Here is a 20,351-nt window from a genome sequence, read left to right as displayed (position 1 = left end):
TCGTGTCGTGTCCTGTCGTTGTGTCGAGGGGTGTGGTGTGGTGTGGTGTCGGGGGACGGGCCGCAGCGGCGCTCAAGGACAACGCAAGCATTGAACCCCGACAAGCAAGCAAACAAACAAGGACTGGGGTCCATCGTCAGTCGCAGGGTGGATGGATGCAGGGGCCATGCTTGCCCATGCACGACACCCACGCATAGGTCGGTTCCAGGTTTGGGTCGGGGCTCACTCCATCAATCAATGGTCAGTGGGGATTGGGGGCAACAGCGCCCATCCGCCCGTGGCAAAGGTGACTCAGACGTTTGATTGGAGCTGCCAGCTGCTCCGACGAGTCATCCTCCAACCTCAGCTCGTCAGACGCCCACGTCTTGCACGACTTCAAACCTCTCTCTCTCATCAGCACCGCAGGTTGGCATGCCCAAGAAAAGGCAGCACTTCAGATCCTTCAAGCCCTCGCCCGCGGCCCCTTCGTCGGTGTCGGCCACGGCCGGTGAGCAGCCCCCCTCCCTCGTCAATGCCCAAGGTGTTCTGCGTGCATGCAGCCGCTGACCGACAAGCTCGCACAGGCCGGCCCTCCAAGAGCGTCAACGAGCTACTCGCAAACCTGCGACTCGGCTCCTCGTCTGCGACGCCCAGCACCCCTCGCGAGCTTCCCGCGACCGCCCCCAGCGTCCCCCCGGCCATCAGGGAGCTCCTGAGGCTTCCCGAGACCCCGCAACCCCTACCGCGGCGGCCCGTCAGGCAGCGCTTCGATAGCCATGGCCGTCGCCTTCCTGCCGGCCCGGCGCCTCCGCGCAGCTGGGTGTCGAGGACACGCGACGAGGCGCGGATCGGTCGGGGCTCGTCGCAGCCCTTGAGCCGGCGCCTGGGCCAGACAACGCTGCCGGGCGCGCCGGCCCCGGACCCGGGGAGCCTCATTGACGTCGTGCTGCGACGCCTGGCCGTTGACTGGGAGCTCCACCGCATCTACAACCAGTACCACCTGTATTTCCTGCCAAACCACCTCAAACCCGCCCTCATTCGCTACGTCGGCGTCTTCGCCAGCCTCGGTGTCACGCTCGACGACCTGAAGGCAATCCTGCTACCCCCAGTCGACGTGTACGACGACGGTGACTTCGACCGCGGCTCAAACGCTGAAGTCACCTGTCTCGACCTGACCCGCTCCATCGGGCGCTCCATCAGGCTGAAGGAGGTTTCCGACATGCTATTCCCGCCAGCTCCGGCCCTGACCTCGGATGAGCCTCTGGACTCATGGGACTCTGAGAACCTGGTCCCGAGCTCTCCTCCGCGTGCATTGCTGCCTAACCTGACCCATCTGTCGCTGGCCCTTGATCCCGAGGACCCCGGCGACGCATCTTGGAAGCAGCTCCTGTCACTATCTGCAAAACTATCCACCGTCACTCACCTGAGCCTGGCCTTCTGGCCTGCGCCCTGCCTCACTCCTCAATCGCGCTTCGCGTCCATAGAATCGCCACAGGGCGAGAGCATCCCCGCCGGTGGCACCAGCTACTATTCGCACACTCTTGATGATGACTGGACCGAGGCGCTACTGGTCCTCCGGATGCTGAGCAAGAACCTCTACAAGCTCGAGTTCCTGGACCTGACGGGCTGCGCCTCCTGGTTCAAGGCGCTCGTGCTGCAGGAGGGCCACGACTTTGTCGACTGGGCGGGCTCCTGGGGCAAGGTGACGACGCTGCGGCTCTTTGCGGGATGGAAGCCCGCCGAAGATGACATGCCGTCGCAGCAGCTCGCCTATCGAGAAGCCCTGACTATGGCCAGGAGAGTAGAGAAGCACATTGTCGCTCAGCGAGCTGGAAAAGGACGATTCATTACAGTGGAACGCGATAGTTCCGACTTATAGACTCTAACATACATTGTAAATAATGTCTTTGGATATAACACGCCCACTTGCCACTGTAGTGCGCCACTGTGTTAGTCGGTGTGTCGCTGGCTGGCCTGCCACAGGGCCTTGAACTTGCTGCCGGATCGGAGAAGGTCTTTGGGCTTGCCAGTCTCAACAACGCAGCCGCGATCGAGAAGAATGATGCGGTCGTAGTTCATGATGGACTCCAGCCGGTGCGCAATGGACAGCACTGTATGCTCCTTGAACTGGGCGTCAATGACCCCGTGCACCCTCTGCTCCGTCTCTAGATCAACACTGCATCCACGTGAGCGTCTATTCTCAGGGGAAACAGGGGGGGACCGGACTTACCTGCTCATCGCCTCGTCTAGCAGGACCAACCTGCCCACGTCTCTTCTCAGCACGGCGCGCGCCACGAAGAAGAGCTGCCTCTGCCCGTGGCTGAAGGCGTCCTCGCCAAAAGGTGCGTCTAGCCCGCCGCGCTCCTCGATGGCGCGCCACAGTCCGACGGCGGAGAGGGCGGCGGCGATGGTGTCGTCGGCGTACGCGCCCACGGGATCGATGTTGTGCCGCACGGTGCCGGGGAGGACGAACTGGTCTTGGGTGACGGTGATGAGGCGCGTGCGGACCGTGTCGCGCGGGAGGTGCGCCAGCGGCTGGGAGTCGATGGTGATGCTTCCGTGGCTGGGGTCAAGGAGGCGGAGCAGAGTAAGAAGGAGCGAGGACTTGCCGCTATGGGGAGTGATCAGCTCTAGGTATAAAAACAGGTAGGGTTTCATGGAAAGCATCTGCGAAGGGCGCAGTGTCTCTTACCTCCCTGTTCGCCCACAGATGGCGACCTTTTCACCCGCGCGAATCTCCAGGCTGACGTCGCTCAACGCCTGTACCTCAGTGTCAGTTTCATACGAAGCCGAGAGATTCGATATGACGAGATGCCCCTGGCTCGGCCAGTCCTCCGGGGGCGTGAGGTCATCCCCAGGCCGGCTCTCCTCAGGCGTCTCCTCAGCAAACTGCTTGATGCGCGCCACCGCGCCGATTGACGTCTCGATGGACGTCCAGAACTGCATGAGCATGTTGAGCGTCTCGCTCAGCGAGATGAGCTGCACGAGCGACACGCCCGTCAGCCCCACGGACACGGAGCCGCGCAGGCGCACCGCAAAGCCCACGACGAGGAGGGCCAGCGCGGCGGTGACGAGGTCGAGCACGAGGACGAGCCAGCGCTGCACCATGACGAGTAGGTAAAAGGGCCGCTGGGAGGCGTCGACGAGGGCGTGGTTGCGCGCGACGGCGGGGGCAGCCCAGCCGAAGGCGCGCAGCGTGGGCAGCCCCGCGAGCGTCTCGAGGAACTGCGTGTACAGCGGCGCCTTTTGCTCGAGGTCGAGGAAGCGCAGCTGCCGCGATGTGCGCAGGTAGCCGCGCTGCAGGTAGAAGTAGAGGAGGCCGAGGAGGGGGAAGCTTATGGCGACGTAGTAGGACGAGGCGGCGAGGAGGCCTGCCTTGGCGAGGACGGCGAAGAAGCCTGGCGTGGGGGTGAGTGGACGCTCGAGATGGGGATGGTTGCTGCTGTTGCTGTTGGAGCGGAAGGCTTACTTGCGAGGGTCACTACGAGGGCCAGGGGCAGGTTATTGTCCACCATGCCAATGTCTTGGGAGAAACTATATCCTCCGTCAGAATTGATGCCACCACATGGAACAATGAGCGGCAGTTGGCTGGTCTGCATAAATACCTGGTGGTGATGGATCCAAGGTCTGTGCTTGTAAACAGAGAGAGTGGTGCTCTATTAAAAGTTAGCTACACACTTCATAGTGTCAAGTTGCGAGCATACATACCGCACGACAGTGTTGAGCAGGCGATGATGAAGCGACACCCCCGACTTGGCAGCAACCAAGACGAGCACGAACCTGCGAGACGGTTACCACCGAATCTTTCAAAAAGCTGCAATCTGAAACATCTACTCACCAAATCAGCGCAGCGAACCATATCACGCCAATGATTTGCAGCGCGGCGTATATGCCGAGGTAGTAGCCCGTTCGGCCTTCTGCCATGGCCTCGACCCAGAAGTTGAGCCACACGGCTGGCAAGGGGTCAGTACTTGGGCTCACGCACAAGACATAAAGGAGGAGAGGAAGAAGGGGGGAACTCGCTTGGGAAGCTCTGGAGAAAAGCCCAGCCGATTTCGAGGGCTAGAAGAACGACGAAGAATGTGACCCCGATGCTGCCAAAGTAGTAGCGGTACACGGTCGAGTCTCCAAGCTGCCTCCGCGTGTCCTTTTGTTCGGGGGCCGCCTTGGCTTTGTACTCTGGTTTGGTGCAGTCGGCTTCATGGTCGTCCGCAGAATCGTCATGTATGTTAGCGGCAGCGGATGCGGGCTTTGCTGATAGCAGACTTGCGACGTAGCCGCCTGCCGCCTTTAGGGTGCGGAATGTCCCCTGCTCGGAAATTCGGCCCTCTTGAGACAGGGAGATGATCAAGTCGGCAGACTCGAGGAAGTTTACTATAGGCCATGTCAGTTCGAGCCGCTGCGGGACTGACGCCGTGATGTTGCGCAGGGGAGGGTGACCTGATTGAGTTGCGAGCAGAACGGTCGTGCCCCATTGCTTCAGCAGGCCACTCGGGCTAAACAGGTTGGCAAAGATTCTGTTGGACGTGCGACTGTCGAGACCGGCGAAAATGTCGTCGAACAGGGCAATCTCCGGCCTCGAGTACACTGCCCTTGCAAGTGCCTGACAGACGTTGTGAGCAGGTCAAAGCCCCACGTGCTCGGAGGACATGACACTCACCACTCGCTGCTTCTGACCGCCACTGAGTGCAAGGCCCTTGCTTCCCACCACGGTTAGGTCGCCATGTGGAAGTTGCGTTAGATCCCTCTCCAGTTCGCATGCTCTGATGACTTGCTGGTACAGAGTCTCGTTGACAGGGGAGTAACCGATGATGTTGTTGCGGACGGATTGGTTCTGTGAGCGGTCAGGACGAGTTTCGCCGGTGAAGTTATAGTGGCACTTACCAGGATCCAGGGGCTTTGGTCGCACCATGACAGCCTTCCCGGGAGCAGCGTTATGCTTCCACTTGCAACCGGTACCTCTCCCAGGAGACCCTTTAATAGGGTTGACTTGCCAGAGGCGACCGGCCCGACTATCATGGCAAACTGTCCACGCTCTAGACGGAGGTAGACACCATCCAGGATCATCTTGTCGGCGGTCCAAGAAAAACATGCGTCATGGACCGAGACGGTCATTCGAGTATTCTGTGAGGAGTTTCCAATAGACGCTGCACCGACCGGCAGTCGCTGCATCTCGATTTGGCCGCTCCCCTCCTCGTCCAGAGCTTCCCTAACCGTCTGTACCAAACCAACGTCTCGATACTCTATGCGCGTCTGCTCGACGAGGAACTTTTGGATCCGCTCAAAGGCGCCAAAGGCCGCGCTCAAGTCAAGCACAACCTCGAACATCCAAAACAGTGGTTGCGCTAGGAGGATGATAAAGGACAGCGCCGAGAAGAGCTTCGTGGCGTCCAGCACCTCGCCGGTCCGCGCCGCAACCCCTTGGAACATGGCAAAGGCGACTGGCGGGGCGATGAGGACCGGGACTTGGGCAACTGCGGACGTGATGCTCCCAAAGACCCGGAAGGGCCTGGATGCCTTGATTTCCTCCACGCGCAGGGCGGCGATGGTGGTGGAGAGCTGCTGGGCGAGGCCTGACATTTTGATGCTCTTGATGTGCCCGATCATGGCGGATGTAATCCCTAGGCGTGTTAAAATTATTCTGCAGGAAACTTCGCCTTTTGGGCTGTGCTTACCGACTCGCTTTTGCGTCTTTTCGAGCCACCCGACGCGATACTTTTTGGCCATGGGCGAGACGGTAATGGTCGCCAACAGAGCGACCAGGGAGACGATGATGGGCCCTGCGGACGCATACCCGATCTGGGCGCTCAATAGCCAGGTCGCAATGGCAATTTGGATAAGGTTGGCCCAAAACTCGTTGATCTCCTTGAAAGCGCGCACAATCACCTCGACCTACAGGGCGTATCAGCCAGACTTCTGTTCCACTGAAGAAATTCAACTGAGGGGGGCGCTTACGTCCGACGACATGAGCGTAACTGCCGCCGCATCGTCTGTCGCGGTGACGCTGACCTGAGTTGCTTTGGCGAAAACAGCGGAGACGAGTACGCCGCGCAGCATGGTGACAAAGCGGCCGTTGCGGTGCCAGTACAGCGCCTGAGAGACGGCGATGCCAATGTAGACGAGGCCGTACGCGCCGACGAGGCCGTACCCGATGCGATCCGGCTGCTTCTCATTGTCGAGGAAGAGAAGGAACCGATTCAGGACGAGCGGCTGACATATTGTGAAGGCAAGCTGCACGAGGCGCGGGACGATGACGGCGGCCAGCGGCCAGCACAGAGCGAGCAGACAAGAAGTGACGAGGCGGTATTTGTGTGAATCTGACCCCAAATTGGGCCTCCGCGCCTCCCAGACGCGCCAAAACCGCTCGCTCAGATGTGCGGCAGTCATTTGCTCGTCCAGGGCGAACAGGTCGTCGGGCCGGAGCAGGCGCCGGAAGCCGGTCCGGAGAAGCGGGGCGACCCAAGCGAAGACGGCCCGAGCGTAGATGCCGGCCGTCTGCTCGGGGCCGAGACCCACGGCGGCGGCGGCGGCGGCAGCACCGCCATTGGACGACGGCAGCAGGTGGCGCGCCTTGCCGGCGGCCTCGAGCACGAGCAGCGCCGCCTTGGCCGCCAACGATGCGGTGAAGACGGGCTGGATGGCCGGGCCGACGAGCGACGGCGGGGACAGCCACAGGGTGCGGAGCAGGGCCGCGTCTAGCAGCAGAGATACGAGCAGGTAGACATTCAGGAGCGACGACGGCCGCGGGGAGCGGGCGTGCTCAAAGTACGAGACAAGACACGACACGAGGCTCGAGGCCATGGACACACACGCAGCAGCAACGGAGACGGCCCGGACGGCACGCGGCGCGGACGCCGGGGCCGCAGCCCACAGGCCCACGAGGGCGAGCTGCAGCGCAGCGAGGACTCCCGCAGCGGCCTGGACACGGGCGCAACACAAAATCGACACGTGTTAATCGACGGGACGCCAGGCTTGGAGTGCGCCGCAGGCGACCGGCACAAGAAGGAAGGGAGACGGTGGTTAGAGGAGAGGACTCACGAGCTTGGAGACGCGCAGCCTCGGCGCGCCGACAAAGACGGGCGCCTTGGCGAGGCGGGCGAGGCGCAGGGGCGCGGCGGCGAGGAGCAGCGCGGCGGGGAGCAGGACGAAGACGGACTGCTCGAAGACGAGGGTGAAGTCGAAGCCGTGGCGGCAGCCGGGGGCGACGGCCGGGCCAAAGGCGGCGTCGGCCGTGGGCGCGCAGAGCGGCGTGGAGGCGTTCATGGCGGGCAGTTTCAATTGCTAGTCTGTGACTCTGCACGCTTTGGCGAGAGGAAGAAGGGAACAGACCGAGGGCGCGGCTGCAGCTGGGGACGTCGGGGGGTTTTAAAGGCGGAACGGGGGAGGGGGGGCCGGCAGCAGGTGAGATTCAGGGGTTGGCGCGCCGCGCGATGCTGCTAAGCCCGTCGCGGGCTGGATTCAGGATCTTTTGTTTGCCGGCGCTGAGCCGAGGCAAGTTTGCTGAAACTACGTAGCATTCGATCTTGAATTGATGGTTCCGCGAAGAGGCTTCACATCCTTGTGTAGTCTCATGCATAAATAACCTTTGGCTGTCATTGCGATTGCATTGCAGTTTGTAGAGCACAGAGTTCTGAGTCCTGACTGCACTGATCGGAGCCAGGAGAGCGGCCACCTCAGTCACCGCGGGGGAGCAACTCGTGCTGGAAAGTGTGAAGCAGGTCGCAGGCACCACCAACACAAAAGCCGGCTACCCTGAAGCAGACAGCATCCAAATGACGTCAGTTTGCACTCCCCGCGGCGTGTGCATCGCAGCAAAGACGGGAGCAAGGAAAGGCCTGCGAGCATGTATATCCCGAGCTTGTTAATTTTCCGACAGCCTTGCAACTCCCGTGTGTCCCCGTCGCATCTGTGCGGCCCGTGCTGCGACTGCGACGCGACGCAATGCGATGCGATGCGCTGCGATGCAACTCTGGGGCCGCCGCCACAGGGAGCAAGAACGGTATGATTCCTGGCGGAAGAAAAAAGCTGGCTCTGAATTTCCCAATCGGGGTTCGGCGTGAGTCACCCCGCAATTCTGGCAGAAGTGACTTCCCCCGCGCAAGGCCATGCCACGCAGTTGCATGTACCTCTGACGTCCCACGCGCGACGTCAAGCGCAGGCATGCCGTCCGTCTCGCCGAAACGGCCACAACCACCCGGTTCGGGCCCGCTTGTGGCGACGACAACATCTTGGTGGCATAGCGACTGGCTGTTTCCCTGCCTGCGAGCCCACAGCCATTGCAAGAGTCAGACCCTAATCCTGCTGCTGTCGACTATAGGCTGATTTTTCTTTTCCTTGTTTTGTGACACGGGCTGTCTTGAATCCTTCAGTTGACTAACACGGAAGGGGAGCGCGATCAATGTTCGCCTCTGTCGGCTGACCTGGAAGCTACAACACCACTTGACGGCATCACCAATTCGGCTTGCACGCGACCAGCTGTAGCACCTTGCACACGCCACCTAACGCTTTTATCTCGAGATCTCTTACAGCTAGACACCTCGCGCGCCATCAAGGCCACGCGCAACCGCCGCAATGACCTCCATGGCTGCCGAGTCGGTGGCCACCATCCTCTGCACGGCCAAGCAGACTCGCTTTCATATAGATTCGCCCAACTACCGCGAGGTGAGCTTTCTCCAGTCCGAAGAAATGAGCCAAGATGGCTAACTGACCTTGCAGCTCGACATTGACGGCCTCGGCATCACCGTCACGTCCAGCGAAAAGGGCGGCGCTGCGTCCACGGCCAAGGGCAAGTCAAAAGCCCGCGCCGAGGGCATTGAGATTCTCAGCGGTGCCAAACTTCGCTTGAAGGAGGGCCAGAGATATGCCCTTGTCGGCCGCAACGGCACCGGCAAGTCGAGTGCGTTGCTCTCCATTGGCCCCTGAAACCCCTTTCGATGACGCTCGACCAAGACTGACTTGCTGCTCAGCGCTGCTAAGAGCCATCCACGAGAAGCTCATCCCCGGCATCCCCGAGGGCACGAGGATTGCCATCCTCCAGCAGTCGAGACTAATTGACGAAGATGGTGCCGAGAAGGCGGGCAAGGAACCCACCGTCCTTGAGCTCGTCGTTGACCGCGCCACGTCGCGCGACGTAGTCGAGCAGGAAATCCAGAGTTGGTCGCCATTGCAGTGTCATGCCTCAGTTTGCGGTGCTAATCCTCACCAGCGCTTTCGGAGGGCGTCGACGCAACGGATGCATTCGGCCCCGTGAGGGCTCTCAGGACGCTGAAGCATGAGCGTCTCCAGAAGCGGCTCTTCCGGCTCGACAAGGAAGCCCGGCTGCGTAGCGGCACGCGTGGCATGCAGGCGAGGAAAGCGCTGGTGGCTTTTGAAAAGGTCGTTGCCGACTCCAAAGCAGAGTGAGTGCTCATCTGGACTACATCTCATAGACCAGGCACGCTGACGTATTCCTCAATCCAGACTCGAGCAACCTCGTGAAGAGGTCTCGTCAGACAGTCTTCAGGCAGAGACGCAAGAGGCTGCCGACATGCTCGCCGAGCTCCAGCTCCAGGTTGAGCCGTCACGCCTCTCTCAGGTCGAAACCAAAGCCAAGAGGATCCTCACCGGCCTGGGCTTTTCCGAAGACCGCATGGCCAAGCCCATCGCGAGCATGTCGGGAGGCTGGCACATGCGCGCCGCGCTCGCGACCGCGCTGCTCCAGGACGCCGACATTCTTATCCTCGACGAGCCGACCAACTTCCTCGACCTGCTGGGCATCATCTGGCTGCAACGCTACCTTGGCTCCCTCGAAGACGCGGAGAAGCCGCCCACGCTGATCCTCGTGTCCCACGACCGCGACTTCATCGGCCTCTGCACCGACCTGCTCATCCTCAAGGACAAGCAGCTGACCTACTTCCACGGCGACCTGCCCACGTACGAGTCGTCGCAGGCGGAGCGCAAGCTGTGGCTGCGCAAGATGAAGGAGGCGCAGAACAAGCAGCGCGCACACATTGAGAAGACGATCCAGCAGAACATGAAAGCCGGCAAGGCCAACGATGACCAGAACAAGATCCGCCAGGCCAAGTCGCGCCAGAAGAAGCTAGACGACCGCTGGGGCATGCAGGTCGGCGCCAAGGGCGGCCGCTTCAAGCTCAACAAGGAGCTCAACGGCTTCTTCCTCAAGTCTCGCGAGGACATTGACATCCCGCCCGAGGAGCGGCCCGTCGTCATCACGCTGCCTGAGCCGCCAGACCTGCGCTTCCCCGGGTCGCTGCTGTCGGTGGAGAAGGCGTCTTATCGCTACTCGCCCAAGACGCCCGTGGTCATCCAAGACATCAACCTCACCGTCGGCATGGGCGACCGCGTCGGCGTCCTCGGTCTCAACGGCTCCGGCAAGTCGACGCTCATCAAGCTCCTCGTTGGTGAGACGCGGCCGACAACAGGGAGTGTCACCACGCACCCGCGCCTCAAGCTCGGGTACTACTCGCAGCACGCCGTCGAGGACCTCAAGGCGCTCGGGCGCGACGACCCGGAGCTCACGGCCCTATCGCTCCTGACGCGGGACGTCGACGGCGCCCTAAACGAGGGTGAGCTCCGCGCGCTGCTCGGCGAGCTGGGCCTGCCAGGGCGTATCGCGTCCGACATCCCCGTCACGAAGCTCTCAGGCGGACAGCTCGTGCGGTGCGGGCTCGCGCGGCTGTTCTGGCAGCGGCCGCACTGTCTTGTGCTGGACGAGGTGACGACGCACCTCGACTACGAGACGGTGACGGCGCTGCGCGTCGCGCTGAGCCAGTGGGACGGCGCCGTGGTGCTGGTGAGCCACGACAGGTGGTTCATGCGCGGGGCCGTCGAGGGGAACATGGACGAGGGGGAGGACGAGAGCGAGGAGAGCGACGAGGCGGAGGAGGCGCCGCGGCGGAGGGTCGTGTACAGGCTCAAGGGCGGGGAGATGAGCGTGCTGAACAATGGCGTGGACCAGTTTGAGCAGATTATGGAGAAGCGGGCGTCGAAGCTGTTGGACGCGTGAGGACTCTTTTGTCCTTGCACTAGGCCGCGTCTCGCCAACCGAGATATGGGGACGACAGGGAGGAGGAGGACATATCCGTCGTATCATCATCACGTCTAAGCTACGTAGTACGCATAAAGCCCACCATCGGGCGAATGCAAAAGCAATATACGCCGCGAGACCTCCTCACCATGCAGCCCAACCCTTCCTCCCCCCTCTCTCATCGTCGAGGCAGCACGCGCGGATCAACCAGGACGCGGAGCAGTCCAGCCCTCGCCTTTTCCACAACCATGTGCCCACCCCTCGGCACCTCGACGATGGTGCCGTCGACGCAAAACTTGCGCCACCGGGCGTCGTCCTCGTGCACCTCGACGCGCAGCTCGTCCACCTCCTCGTACGCGACTCTCTGGGGGCCGTCGCCGTCTTCCCACGCCATGCCGACGTGCGCGCCCCCGTCGTAGGCCTTCATCATGACCTCCATGGTGCGCTGGCCGCCCACGGCGCCAAAGTGCACGAGTCGGAGGCGGTTGTCGAGGGGCGCGCTGGCGGGCGAGATGGTGAAGGTGCGCTCGAGGTTGGAGACGAGGGTGGCGAGGATGTAGGCGTGCGTGGCGGAGGAAAAGTCCTCGAGCGGCTGCTGCTGCTGCTGCGGTGGTGGTGCGTCAGAGGCGGATAGGGGCTTGGGCCGGCGGACGGAGAGGCGCGCGCGGTAGGGGTGCGACTCGCGCAAGAGGTCCTGCGCCACCATGCCGAAGCGCTTGCTGCCGTGGACGCGGTACTCGGGCGTGTCGCTCTCGTGGACGATGCTGGCGTGGAAGCCGTAGCTGGCGACGATGGCGCCGTACAGGGACTCGACGGCGGCGTCCTTTCTCGCGAGGTCGGCGTCGTCGCCGCCGGCGGTCAGCATCGAGCCCCCCTTGCCGTCAGCCTTGGTGGGCACGTACGAGACGACGTGCGCGCCGGGGGAAAAGGAGGCGCGGAAGGCGGGTAGGGAGGCGGGTGCGCCGAGGAAGAGCGTGCGCAGGGCGAGGACCAAGGGCGAGGGTCCGGACCCGGCGGACGGAGAGGAGGAAGAGGAGGCGACGGGCTTGTGGAGGGAGTGGAAGAGGGCGTTGCCGGTGCCGAGGGGGAGGAGGGCGACGATGGGAGCGGCAGGGGAGCTGCTGTCGTTGCTGCTGCTGTCGTTGCTGCTGCCATCACGGCTGCTGCCGCCGTTGAGCATGTCGACCACGCCGCCGTCGCCGCTGAGCAGGATGACCGTCGCCGACTTGGCCGAACCGTCGCCTCCTCGCCGTCTCTCGCCCAGCGCGCGGGCGAAGCGCCTCACGCTATGCGCATCTTCCGTAACTACCACGTCGCTCGGCCGTGCCGCCTCCTTGTCCTCCTCCCCGAGCGCCTCCCCCACGAGGGCAAAGACAAGACGCAGCACCTCCTCCCAGAACGCGGCCGCGAGGCCCAGCCCAGAGCCCGTCGACACGACCACGTGCACCTCGTTGGCGTCGGAGCTGCGGAGATAGTCTGGAAGTCTGTCGATGCGTCCGCGCCCGTCGCCAAGGAGCTGGTCGGGGAGGGCTTCGTCGGTGCGCAGGGCCACGAGCTGGAACGGCGGCTGGGGCGGCGTCTGCTTCTCGGCGCCGTCATGTTCCTTGAGGCACACGATGATGGAGCCCGCGTGCGCGTCGGCGGCGGGCAGTGTGAAGAGAACCTCGTCGAGGCGGACCTGCCGCTGTGCGCCGTCGCCTCTGTTGGCGGGGCTCGTCCACACGAGGTTGCCGTCCTGCACGCGCACGTCTTGCGCCGTGGTTGGCCGCGGGCCGTGATCCAGCTGCGAGCTCATGACGGAATTCAATCGCAATCAGGTGTGCGATGACAGCTGTATCAAGAAAGAAATGAAGAAAGAAGGAGTTGAAAAGGGAAGGGAAAAAAAGCCGCAGATATCGGGCCCGCGATTGAGTCACGGCCGGCGACAGCTTCGTATGACAGACAGCACACGCGCGTGCCCAGAGTCGACTTGTAGAAATGATGTGCGGTTCTTGGTCAGCGTCAGCATCCCGTTTTCATGCAAGGCATGAGATTCAAACTCCGCCGCCCCAGAATAGCGAGCGGGTGGGACTTGGTGGTCTGTCGTAGTCCCGGCGGCCTGCGCAAAAAGCACGCCATAGCGCGGCATATGCCTCTTTCATCGATTCACGAGCGCTGTGCGTATTAAGTGCCGCCTTTGCTTATCTACGCATTTTGATCCAGAGGCCAGCGCATGGCGGAAGCTGACGGCGGGGAAATCCGCTTCTCTAGGTATACCGCAATCTCTTATATTGCCACCAGATTTGTCTAGACTCTAGAGCCGAAACCCCGTGTACGCTGCGTGAATCCGCAAGGTGTAAATGGAGCCCCCACAAGACGCCTCCTCATCCGATTCGCATAAACGAGGCACTCATTCCGTCCCCCTGCGTATGCGTCTCAAAGACCCCAATGCCCGCCGTCTCAGTCCTGAGACGGCGTATGAGCAGCTTCTCGGCGTCGATGAGGCTTAGGCTCGTGTCCCCCACGGAGATGGTGTCCATCTCATAGTTGACCCAGACGTAGCGCGGCTCCGCCCCAATGGTGAAGGCGCGCTGGTACATGCTCAGCCCGTGGGTACGCGCCTCGCGGCAGGCGTGCAGCGTTGCCGGCACAGGCGTCGATGAGGTTACGTGCAGGACCTTTGGTTTGCCGTCGGGGCTGTCGTCGTAGTCCATCTTGAAGCGCACCTCTACGACCCGTAGCTCGACGGTCAATTCCCAGACTCGTTGGCGGAGCTCGAGCGGGAGGAGGGGAAAGCGCTCAAAAGTGGCCATGGGAACATGAATGCAGCGCTGCCTTTGACGGGCTAATGATTATCTCTTGGTTCAGTTTGGTGCATTGATTCGACATACGAAACGTAGTTCAGATCAAATTGAGGGTCGATGTGCAAAGTACTTGCCGGGTCGTCGAAGTTGGCGGGGTCGCCTTTGACGTTCAACGTTGCGCATGCTGCCAGCACGCTGCCTTGTTTGGTTCTCGCAAGGCGACGAACCAATTGAGGCCATGCCCGTGTGACGGAACCGACAGGGCCGGTGAAGGCTCCGAGGCTGTGTTAATGACTGCAATGGGCATCATCTCCAGTCTCGAGCTTGTAGGGAGAGAGACGTGCGAATCGACCAAAAGAGAATAAATCGCACTGCAGCCCTAGAGGTATTCACGAGTCACGGCGTGAGATCGCACCTCTTCTGTCATTCCAATCGCAAGCGACAGAGACATGACCCTGTTGCTACGAGAGTCCAAGTACAAATGCACGGGGACGGAATCCAAGCCAGCGTATACCATCGAGGATTAATACTTTTCTTTGGCCGTCGCGGACCATGTCGTCTTTTGCGGCTGCGACCAGACGTCATGGGCGGGTCGTGGCGCGCGACATGTAAGTCGCAGGGCGTTTGTCTCTCCCCCGCTCGCCCTTGGTTCGCGGACCACTCAACCTAACAAGACCGGAGCGACAGGGATAAGACAAGGAGCGATTGCAGCGCGTGAAGATCAGCCGACATGTTCCTTGGGAACATCCTCATACCTTGTCCTAAAGCTGGGTCGAGCAGTTGGTACATGTGCATGCGGCGTAATATTATCCCACGCTGCTCGCAACTCACTGTGTAAGAGAAGATACATATGCATTTAACTGCCCAAGGCGCGCAATCGTCCAACGGCCTCGTTTCCAGTCAAATTGACGTTCGAAGTCGCTGCACTGCCATAGACTCCTCACCTCCTAGCACTCATGAAATGAACACCGAGCCGAAGACGTCGCCGCCCGACAAGGCCAACGGAATGAACCGCATCGTGCGATGGGCGCCGTTGCATGCCTTCGGAGCCGAGCACTTCCACATCCAGACAACAGCCGAAGGCTTCCTCGCCCAGGGAACCGTGGTTGGATCGCGAGGCAACAACCCGTATGGCATATTCTATCGCATCAACATCAGCGCAGATTGGCTGGTGCGAGGCTTCGAGGTCCGCGAGACAGGAAGCTCACACGTCCTCAAGCTCACGCATGATGGACACGGCCACTGGTCAAGCCCAGGAGGGCCGGTGCCTTCCCTCGACGGCTGCATCGACATTGACATTGCGGCCACGCCCTTCACCAATACGCTGCCCATCCGACGTCTCAGGCTTCAAGAGGGTGCGACCCAGGCCATCAGCGTTGCGTACATTCCGGTGCCGTCGCTACAGCCCCTCCCAATCGATCAGCAATACACATGTCTTGAGGCTAAGCTGTACCGCTACGAGAACCTGACGAATGGGTATAGCGCCGAGCTGGTCGTCGACGATGACGGATTGGTTATGGATTACCCGAACGCGTTCAAAAGGGCATGAGTGTGAGGGCGGACAGCCAACATGAATCACAAGCGATAGCCTCTCTTTTGTACATTGCGAAATGAATTGAAGCGGCTCATGACGGGCAAGTCAAACCACAATTAGCGCCCATGCTTCCCTCCTCCACGAGGCAGTAAGCTTAAATGCTCACCGTGTCGTTTGGGTAGATAGGGGCTAGTGGCAGGCTAATAGGAGTGACACCATCAATGGCAAGAGGCAGCAAACCAGCGTGCCTGTCCCGTCACCCAAAGGGCCATTGTAGCGATGCCTTGCGTTGTTAGATGACCGCGAGTTGCGTCCGCGCCGCTAACACAAACGTGAGCTAGCGAGGCGAGCTAATAATATGAGTCGCCGGGCCTCGACTCTCACGAGAGCTCACTCAAGAGAACAAGCTATTAATTAAGCGAGGCCAAGTATTGACCCCAAGGTGAATTGAGCGCCTTGTCAGGACGTATCGGTAGGGCGTCAAATAAACCGGCGTAATGCCCTTCCGATTTTCGGCAGTATATTGCCAGCGGCAAGACGTGACCTCGGATCGCGCCCACGGCCTTCGGCATGCCTCGCAAGTGAGAACCTTGGGCATAAGAAAGTAGGCTGCTAGACGCACACATTACTCTGTTGCGGTTTCGCAGTCTGGGCAATGCTGGCCCTTCGGTGTTTCACGACCTGGACGCTGATGATGGTCGGGGGGCTGCAAGTACTGCCCGCGGCAGCAGCGCGCGATCCCCTCTCCAACCTCCGCCCAACCAACATCACCAGCCTCGAATATTACCTCTACCGCTGGACCGGATCGTGCGTTTTTTCCCCTATACTGCCGTCTGCTATTTCTCCCAACGCAGGAAGACCAGCAAGTCAAGTGCTTATACGTTTGGGACCCAGCTACTACAACGGAACCACCAAAGTGCGCATCGAGCCGCGCGACATCGAGGACGTAAACGGACGCAGCTGCGCGACTGCTGGGCGGCCGGTCGAGTTCACGCTTGAAAAGGCGCTGCTGGCAGTCGTTAAGTCGAACCGCTACATTGAGCAGCAAAACGACTTTACGTTTTCGCTCGCCTTCTGGGATGAGAGTCTCGGCGAGAGCCCGCCCGCGGAGGCGGGCTATCTCCCGCTCGAGCAGATTCAGTACATTGACTCTGTGTCCTGGTATGACCTGGGTGGCGCCGTTTTCTCTTTCTGTTTTGTACTCGTGCTGACAATGGCATGGCCTATCGCAGGCTGAACACGGTCGACGTTCCTGTCCTGGACAACGACCGAAGTCCCCCGTCATGGAAGCTCACAACCTCTCACATTGGCAATGCCTCGTACTCCTTCACCGGGGCCCGCAACGCTTCCCAGCCGCAGCTCATTGGCTTCAACTACACCACGTGCAGCTCCTCCGTGGCGACGGCCTACGTGGGCTCGCTGCTCGACCCTTTGTCAAGGGATCTAGTCAAGGCCAAGACCTACCCCGCCGTCACTGGACGGTTCGATGGCAGTTCAGCCTCGATGGAGATTAAGGCCGTGGCTCTCCTGAAGAGCATGAGTGAGGAGGGGAAGAATAGCTCGTACATTGGAGGGCCCATCACGATTAGTTTCGAGGGGAAGCTGGATGGGAATAGGTCGGATGTGTTACTGCCGAGTCATAATGACACGCCGCTGTGGAATGAGACGTTGGGGTTTACGAGGGGCTTGTTCGAAAGTACGAGTGGTGCATGGGCACTTGGAATATATTCTTGGGCAACTGGCGCATGGGCGTTGGCCTTGATGGTTTTATTATGAGGAGTGCTATTCGTAAAGCTAACTTTTGCTAGTTGTAGAGCCCTCCTACATGTTTTTTTTTCTCGGCCGCGCCCTACCCCCATGCTGCCCTGGTGAATTTTTTTTCTGCCTACATGTACCAGCACAGACATGGGACAGCAGCGGCGCTCTGCATGTTGCTTTCGTTGCTTTCGTTGCTTTCGTTGCTTTCGTTGCTTTCGTTGCTTTCGTTGCTTTCGTTGCTTTCGTTGCTTTCGTTGCTTTCGTTGCTTTCGTTGCTTTCGTTGCTGTCGTTGCTGTCGTTGCTGTCGTTGCTGTCGTTGCTGTCGTTGCTGTCGTTGCTGTCGTTGCTGTCGCTGCCCTTGCTCGTATGGGCTCTACAACTAGCAAAAGTTGGCTCTACAGATAGCACTACTCTTTATTGCACTGACAAATACGCACAACTCGGCTCTCATGACAGGACTTCGTGACCTTACGAAGGAAAAGTTGTCACAAATAGATGCGCAGCACGCCAAGGCAGGGACAAAAGTTCATTGCGCAGCACCCAACATGAAGCTTCAGAAGCCATCCAAGTCCCAACCTCGTTATGGCTTACACGACTTACCAGTGCCTACCTCGCTGCACGGGATGGACTTGATGTATGAAAATGTATTTGCTGGGCAGTAAATGACGCTGGAGAATGGCCACCTCCCATGATGCTATACAAACAGCCGCACCCTCGGTATAATCCGTGCCCTTGCCGTGGCCCTACTGCGACCCATCACATCGTACCATGAGCTATCTCAGTTGCCCTTGGCTCTCGTCATAGGGCCCCAGTTCGTCGAAGGATTCATCTGGTAGCGCACATAACGCTGTCCAAGCTTGGTGCGGCCCAGCCTCGCCAGCGCGTCGTTGAACACCAGCGTCTTGCGCAGTTCGTCTTCACTCGGTAGCGGCGTCTCTGCTTCTTCTGACTTGGGAGCCTCACTCGCTCCAGGTGCAGCCTCACCATTGCCATGTTCGGCCGGTTCTTCTGCCTTCGGCTTCGCGGGCTGCTCCTCAATACCCTCCATCTTGTGGTCGTCGCCGTCCGCCTGTTCATCCTTGCTGGGAGAATCGGACTCATGTCCGACGATTCCGGCATCGTGCAGAATCTTCCATGCCGCCATGGACGGCTTGTACTTTGAGGTCTTGACTGGAGACTTTTGCCTGATCCACTCCGTCATGATCCACCATATCGTCGACCACGGGGCGTCCGTCTTAATGGCCCCTGGGCGGCAGTGGCTCCGACCAACCTGATATCCGAGATGCAAGAGGGCCCCACGGAACATGTCGTCGTTGGGAGTGGTGCTGGAAATTATGCTGGACACTTTGCCCGGAATCACAAAGAAAGGCGTGTGATCGGGTGTGGCGAGCGCAGCCTCGGTGCAGTCGACCCCTTCTTGGGGCTCCGGGCCGGGGAGGTATTCCTCCTGCGCGGTGCGCAGCATGCCCTCCAGCCGCGGCAGGGTCTTGTAGACATCGGTAGGTGCTTTGGGTATCTCGTCGAGGATGCGCTGAATAAACTCTTGGTTGTGGATGTGTCCCGCGTACATGGGCCCGGCCAGGTGCATCTTGAACCCGCAGTAGCGGCAGAAGCGGTCAGCCGTCGGGCCCAATGCCATGCCGTGCTTGAAGAAGAAACCGTCTCCCTTCTTGTTCGGCGCCGGCTTGCTCCGAAGGACGGGCTGGGTCTCCCATGAGCCACAGCCTTGATCGCAGCTATAGACCAACATGGTGTTGGCACCCAAGAACTTGACCTTGTGCGGCGACCTGGTGACTTTGACGAAAACTTTGGTGTAAAAGTCTATAGACAGCGAAAGCATGGGCTCGATGCTCAGGCCGTATTTGGAGCCGGAAGAGGCCACCGCGTGCAGGATCAGTCGCAGAGCGGCCTCATGGGTGTGCATCCCCTTGAGAGGGATGCCCCCGTACAGCGCATACGTCTTTTCACAATAGCTGTGCCCTGCCCACACGGCACTGTCAGTGCACGTGATGCACAGGAGCCCTCCATCATCGCGCACAGATTGGATTGCGGCGTCGAAGAATGGAGCGGCCGTGCCGTAGGGGTCGAGGTCGATGACATCAAACTTGTGCGCTTTACCGGGGTTGCCATTGCGGTCGCGTTTCGACAGATCATCGGCGATCGCGCGATACATGAGAGCGAGGGCATCCTGGTTCGTCACAGTGATGATGTCTTGCAGGCCGTTGTGGTCAACATTGACTTGAATCGACTTGGCAGCCGACTCGGAGAGGTCGTTTGCCGTGACCGATGTGATGAATGGAAGTTCGTGGGCGTAGCGCATGGCACGAAGGCCCGAGGCCGAAAGAGCGTCAAGGATCTTGAAGGTTGGCTTGGGAAAGTTGGGCGCTTCGGTGGCTTCTGTTGCTGACGGTTCCTTGGGTTCCGTCTCGGCCTCCGGGGCGGGCTCTTCGTCGCCGCGCTTCCTCTTCTTCCCTTTGCTCTGCTTGTCTGCATTTCTCGACTGCAACTTCTTCAGGCGCTTCTCCAAGGTCCATTCTCCATAGACCTTGATCGCAAGAGTCGACAGGTCGCGGTTGTACTGTTGGATGGGATTGTAAAAGACTTGCTGCTCCTCGGTGACAGTCTTTTTGGATTTCGGATCGTGGGGCACCAGAATAGTCGCCTTTCCTTCTTTTATCGGTCTGTACTGCTTGCCATCTCGCTCGACGAGGCCGGCATCTGGCGCGTCGTCCGCCATGGGTGTCGCAGTCGAGAATCGCAAAGCACCGGTTGAATTGGTCGGGAACGACGTCGGAAGGCGCAATTGGCGGACCAGGCCCGGTCGGAGGCTCGAGGTATAGTGAATCAGACGGCGGATAGAAATAGCCGACCACATGCAGGCAATTGGCGCGGGCGAGGGGCCTGACGACGGGAGAGCTGATTTCAACCTGGGTCGCAAGTTGGATGAAGTTGGTTCCAAATTTTGAAATTCTGCCGCCAGCCCGCGAAAGCGGTCAAGCACCAGGTGGTGCCCCTCCACCCGATGCCTGGCTCTTGGGCCCTTGTTGGCAGAACATGGAGCTGCCCCAGCGCCGTGGCAGCGGGTTGAGACAGCTGATGGCGCCAGGACTCAGTGTTTTGGCCCCACATTCCACAAGGTACGGGGCCTGCTTCAGTAGCTCGGAAGCTCAGTCAGCCCTGTGAAGCCCCGGAGCTGCATTGCGGAAGTACGTACGTGGTTAAACACAGGAGGGCAATCATGGAGACTTACACTTCTACTACTAAGCCAGA

General features: G+C 60.3%; 8 protein-coding genes across 8 annotated transcripts; 4 read left to right on the top strand and 4 right to left on the bottom strand.

Annotated features, from left to right (window-relative positions):
• Window positions 1–411: 411 nt before the first annotated feature.
• Window positions 412–1,858, top strand: PLICBS_000814 (uncharacterized protein; the record flags this gene model as incomplete). The annotated part of the gene is made up of 2 exons (XM_018318150.2): window positions 412–487; window positions 564–1,858. 2 exons carry the CDS (start codon window positions 412–414, stop codon window positions 1,856–1,858), a joined length of 1,371 nt encoding a protein of 456 aa, XP_018183675.2.
• Window positions 1,859–1,929: 71 nt separating this feature from the next.
• Window positions 1,930–7,242, bottom strand: PLICBS_000813 (uncharacterized protein; the record flags this gene model as incomplete). Its single annotated transcript, XM_065599668.1, has 13 exons — window positions 1,930–2,155; window positions 2,210–2,590; window positions 2,672–3,377; window positions 3,449–3,513; window positions 3,585–3,635; window positions 3,688–3,759; window positions 3,818–3,932; window positions 3,961–4,582; window positions 4,640–4,813; window positions 4,864–5,600; window positions 5,655–5,871; window positions 5,935–6,897; window positions 7,018–7,242. 13 exons carry the CDS (start codon window positions 7,240–7,242, stop codon window positions 1,930–1,932), a joined length of 4,554 nt encoding a protein of 1,517 aa, XP_065455740.1.
• Window positions 7,243–8,550: 1,308 nt separating this feature from the next.
• Window positions 8,551–10,984, top strand: PLICBS_000812 (uncharacterized protein; the record flags this gene model as incomplete). Its single annotated transcript, XM_018318152.2, has 5 exons — window positions 8,551–8,640; window positions 8,695–8,875; window positions 8,946–9,131; window positions 9,185–9,377; window positions 9,439–10,984. 5 exons carry the CDS (start codon window positions 8,551–8,553, stop codon window positions 10,982–10,984), a joined length of 2,196 nt encoding a protein of 731 aa, XP_018183677.2.
• Window positions 10,985–11,183: 199 nt separating this feature from the next.
• Window positions 11,184–12,800, bottom strand: PLICBS_000811 (uncharacterized protein; the record flags this gene model as incomplete). Its single annotated transcript, XM_018318153.2, has 1 exon — window positions 11,184–12,800. The coding sequence occupies one exon, from the start codon at window positions 12,798–12,800 to the stop codon at window positions 11,184–11,186; it is 1,617 nt and encodes a 538-aa protein (XP_018183678.2).
• Window positions 12,801–13,368: 568 nt separating this feature from the next.
• On the bottom strand, window positions 13,369–13,797 carry PLICBS_000810 (uncharacterized protein; the record flags this gene model as incomplete). Its single annotated transcript, XM_018318154.2, has 1 exon — window positions 13,369–13,797. One exon carries the CDS (start codon window positions 13,795–13,797, stop codon window positions 13,369–13,371), a length of 429 nt encoding a protein of 142 aa, XP_018183679.2.
• Window positions 13,798–14,749: 952 nt separating this feature from the next.
• Window positions 14,750–15,337, top strand: PLICBS_000809 (uncharacterized protein; the record flags this gene model as incomplete). The annotated part of the gene is made up of 1 exon (XM_018318155.2): window positions 14,750–15,337. One exon carries the CDS (start codon window positions 14,750–14,752, stop codon window positions 15,335–15,337), a length of 588 nt encoding a protein of 195 aa, XP_018183680.2.
• A 679-nt stretch (window positions 15,338–16,016) lies between these two features.
• Window positions 16,017–17,136, top strand: PLICBS_000808 (uncharacterized protein; the record flags this gene model as incomplete). The annotated part of the gene is made up of 4 exons (XM_065599667.1): window positions 16,017–16,129; window positions 16,217–16,483; window positions 16,555–16,945; window positions 17,131–17,136. The coding sequence occupies 4 exons, from the start codon at window positions 16,017–16,019 to the stop codon at window positions 17,134–17,136; spliced, it is 777 nt and encodes a 258-aa protein (XP_065455739.1).
• Window positions 17,137–17,859: 723 nt separating this feature from the next.
• On the bottom strand, window positions 17,860–19,818 carry PLICBS_000807 (RNA methyltransferase tRNA(m5U54)methyltransferase; the record flags this gene model as incomplete). The annotated part of the gene is made up of 1 exon (XM_018318156.2): window positions 17,860–19,818. One exon carries the CDS (start codon window positions 19,816–19,818, stop codon window positions 17,860–17,862), a length of 1,959 nt encoding a protein of 652 aa, XP_018183681.2.
• Between the last annotated feature and the right edge of the window lie 533 nt (window positions 19,819–20,351).

This window comes from Purpureocillium lilacinum, assembly GCF_023168085.1.
Source record: "Purpureocillium lilacinum CBS 284.36 DNA, scaffold_1, whole genome shotgun sequence".
Lineage (NCBI taxonomy): Eukaryota > Fungi > Ascomycota > Sordariomycetes > Hypocreales > Ophiocordycipitaceae > Purpureocillium > Purpureocillium lilacinum.
Note: the sequence above shows the minus strand (reverse complement) of the source record. Positions and strands in the feature narration are given on the sequence as shown.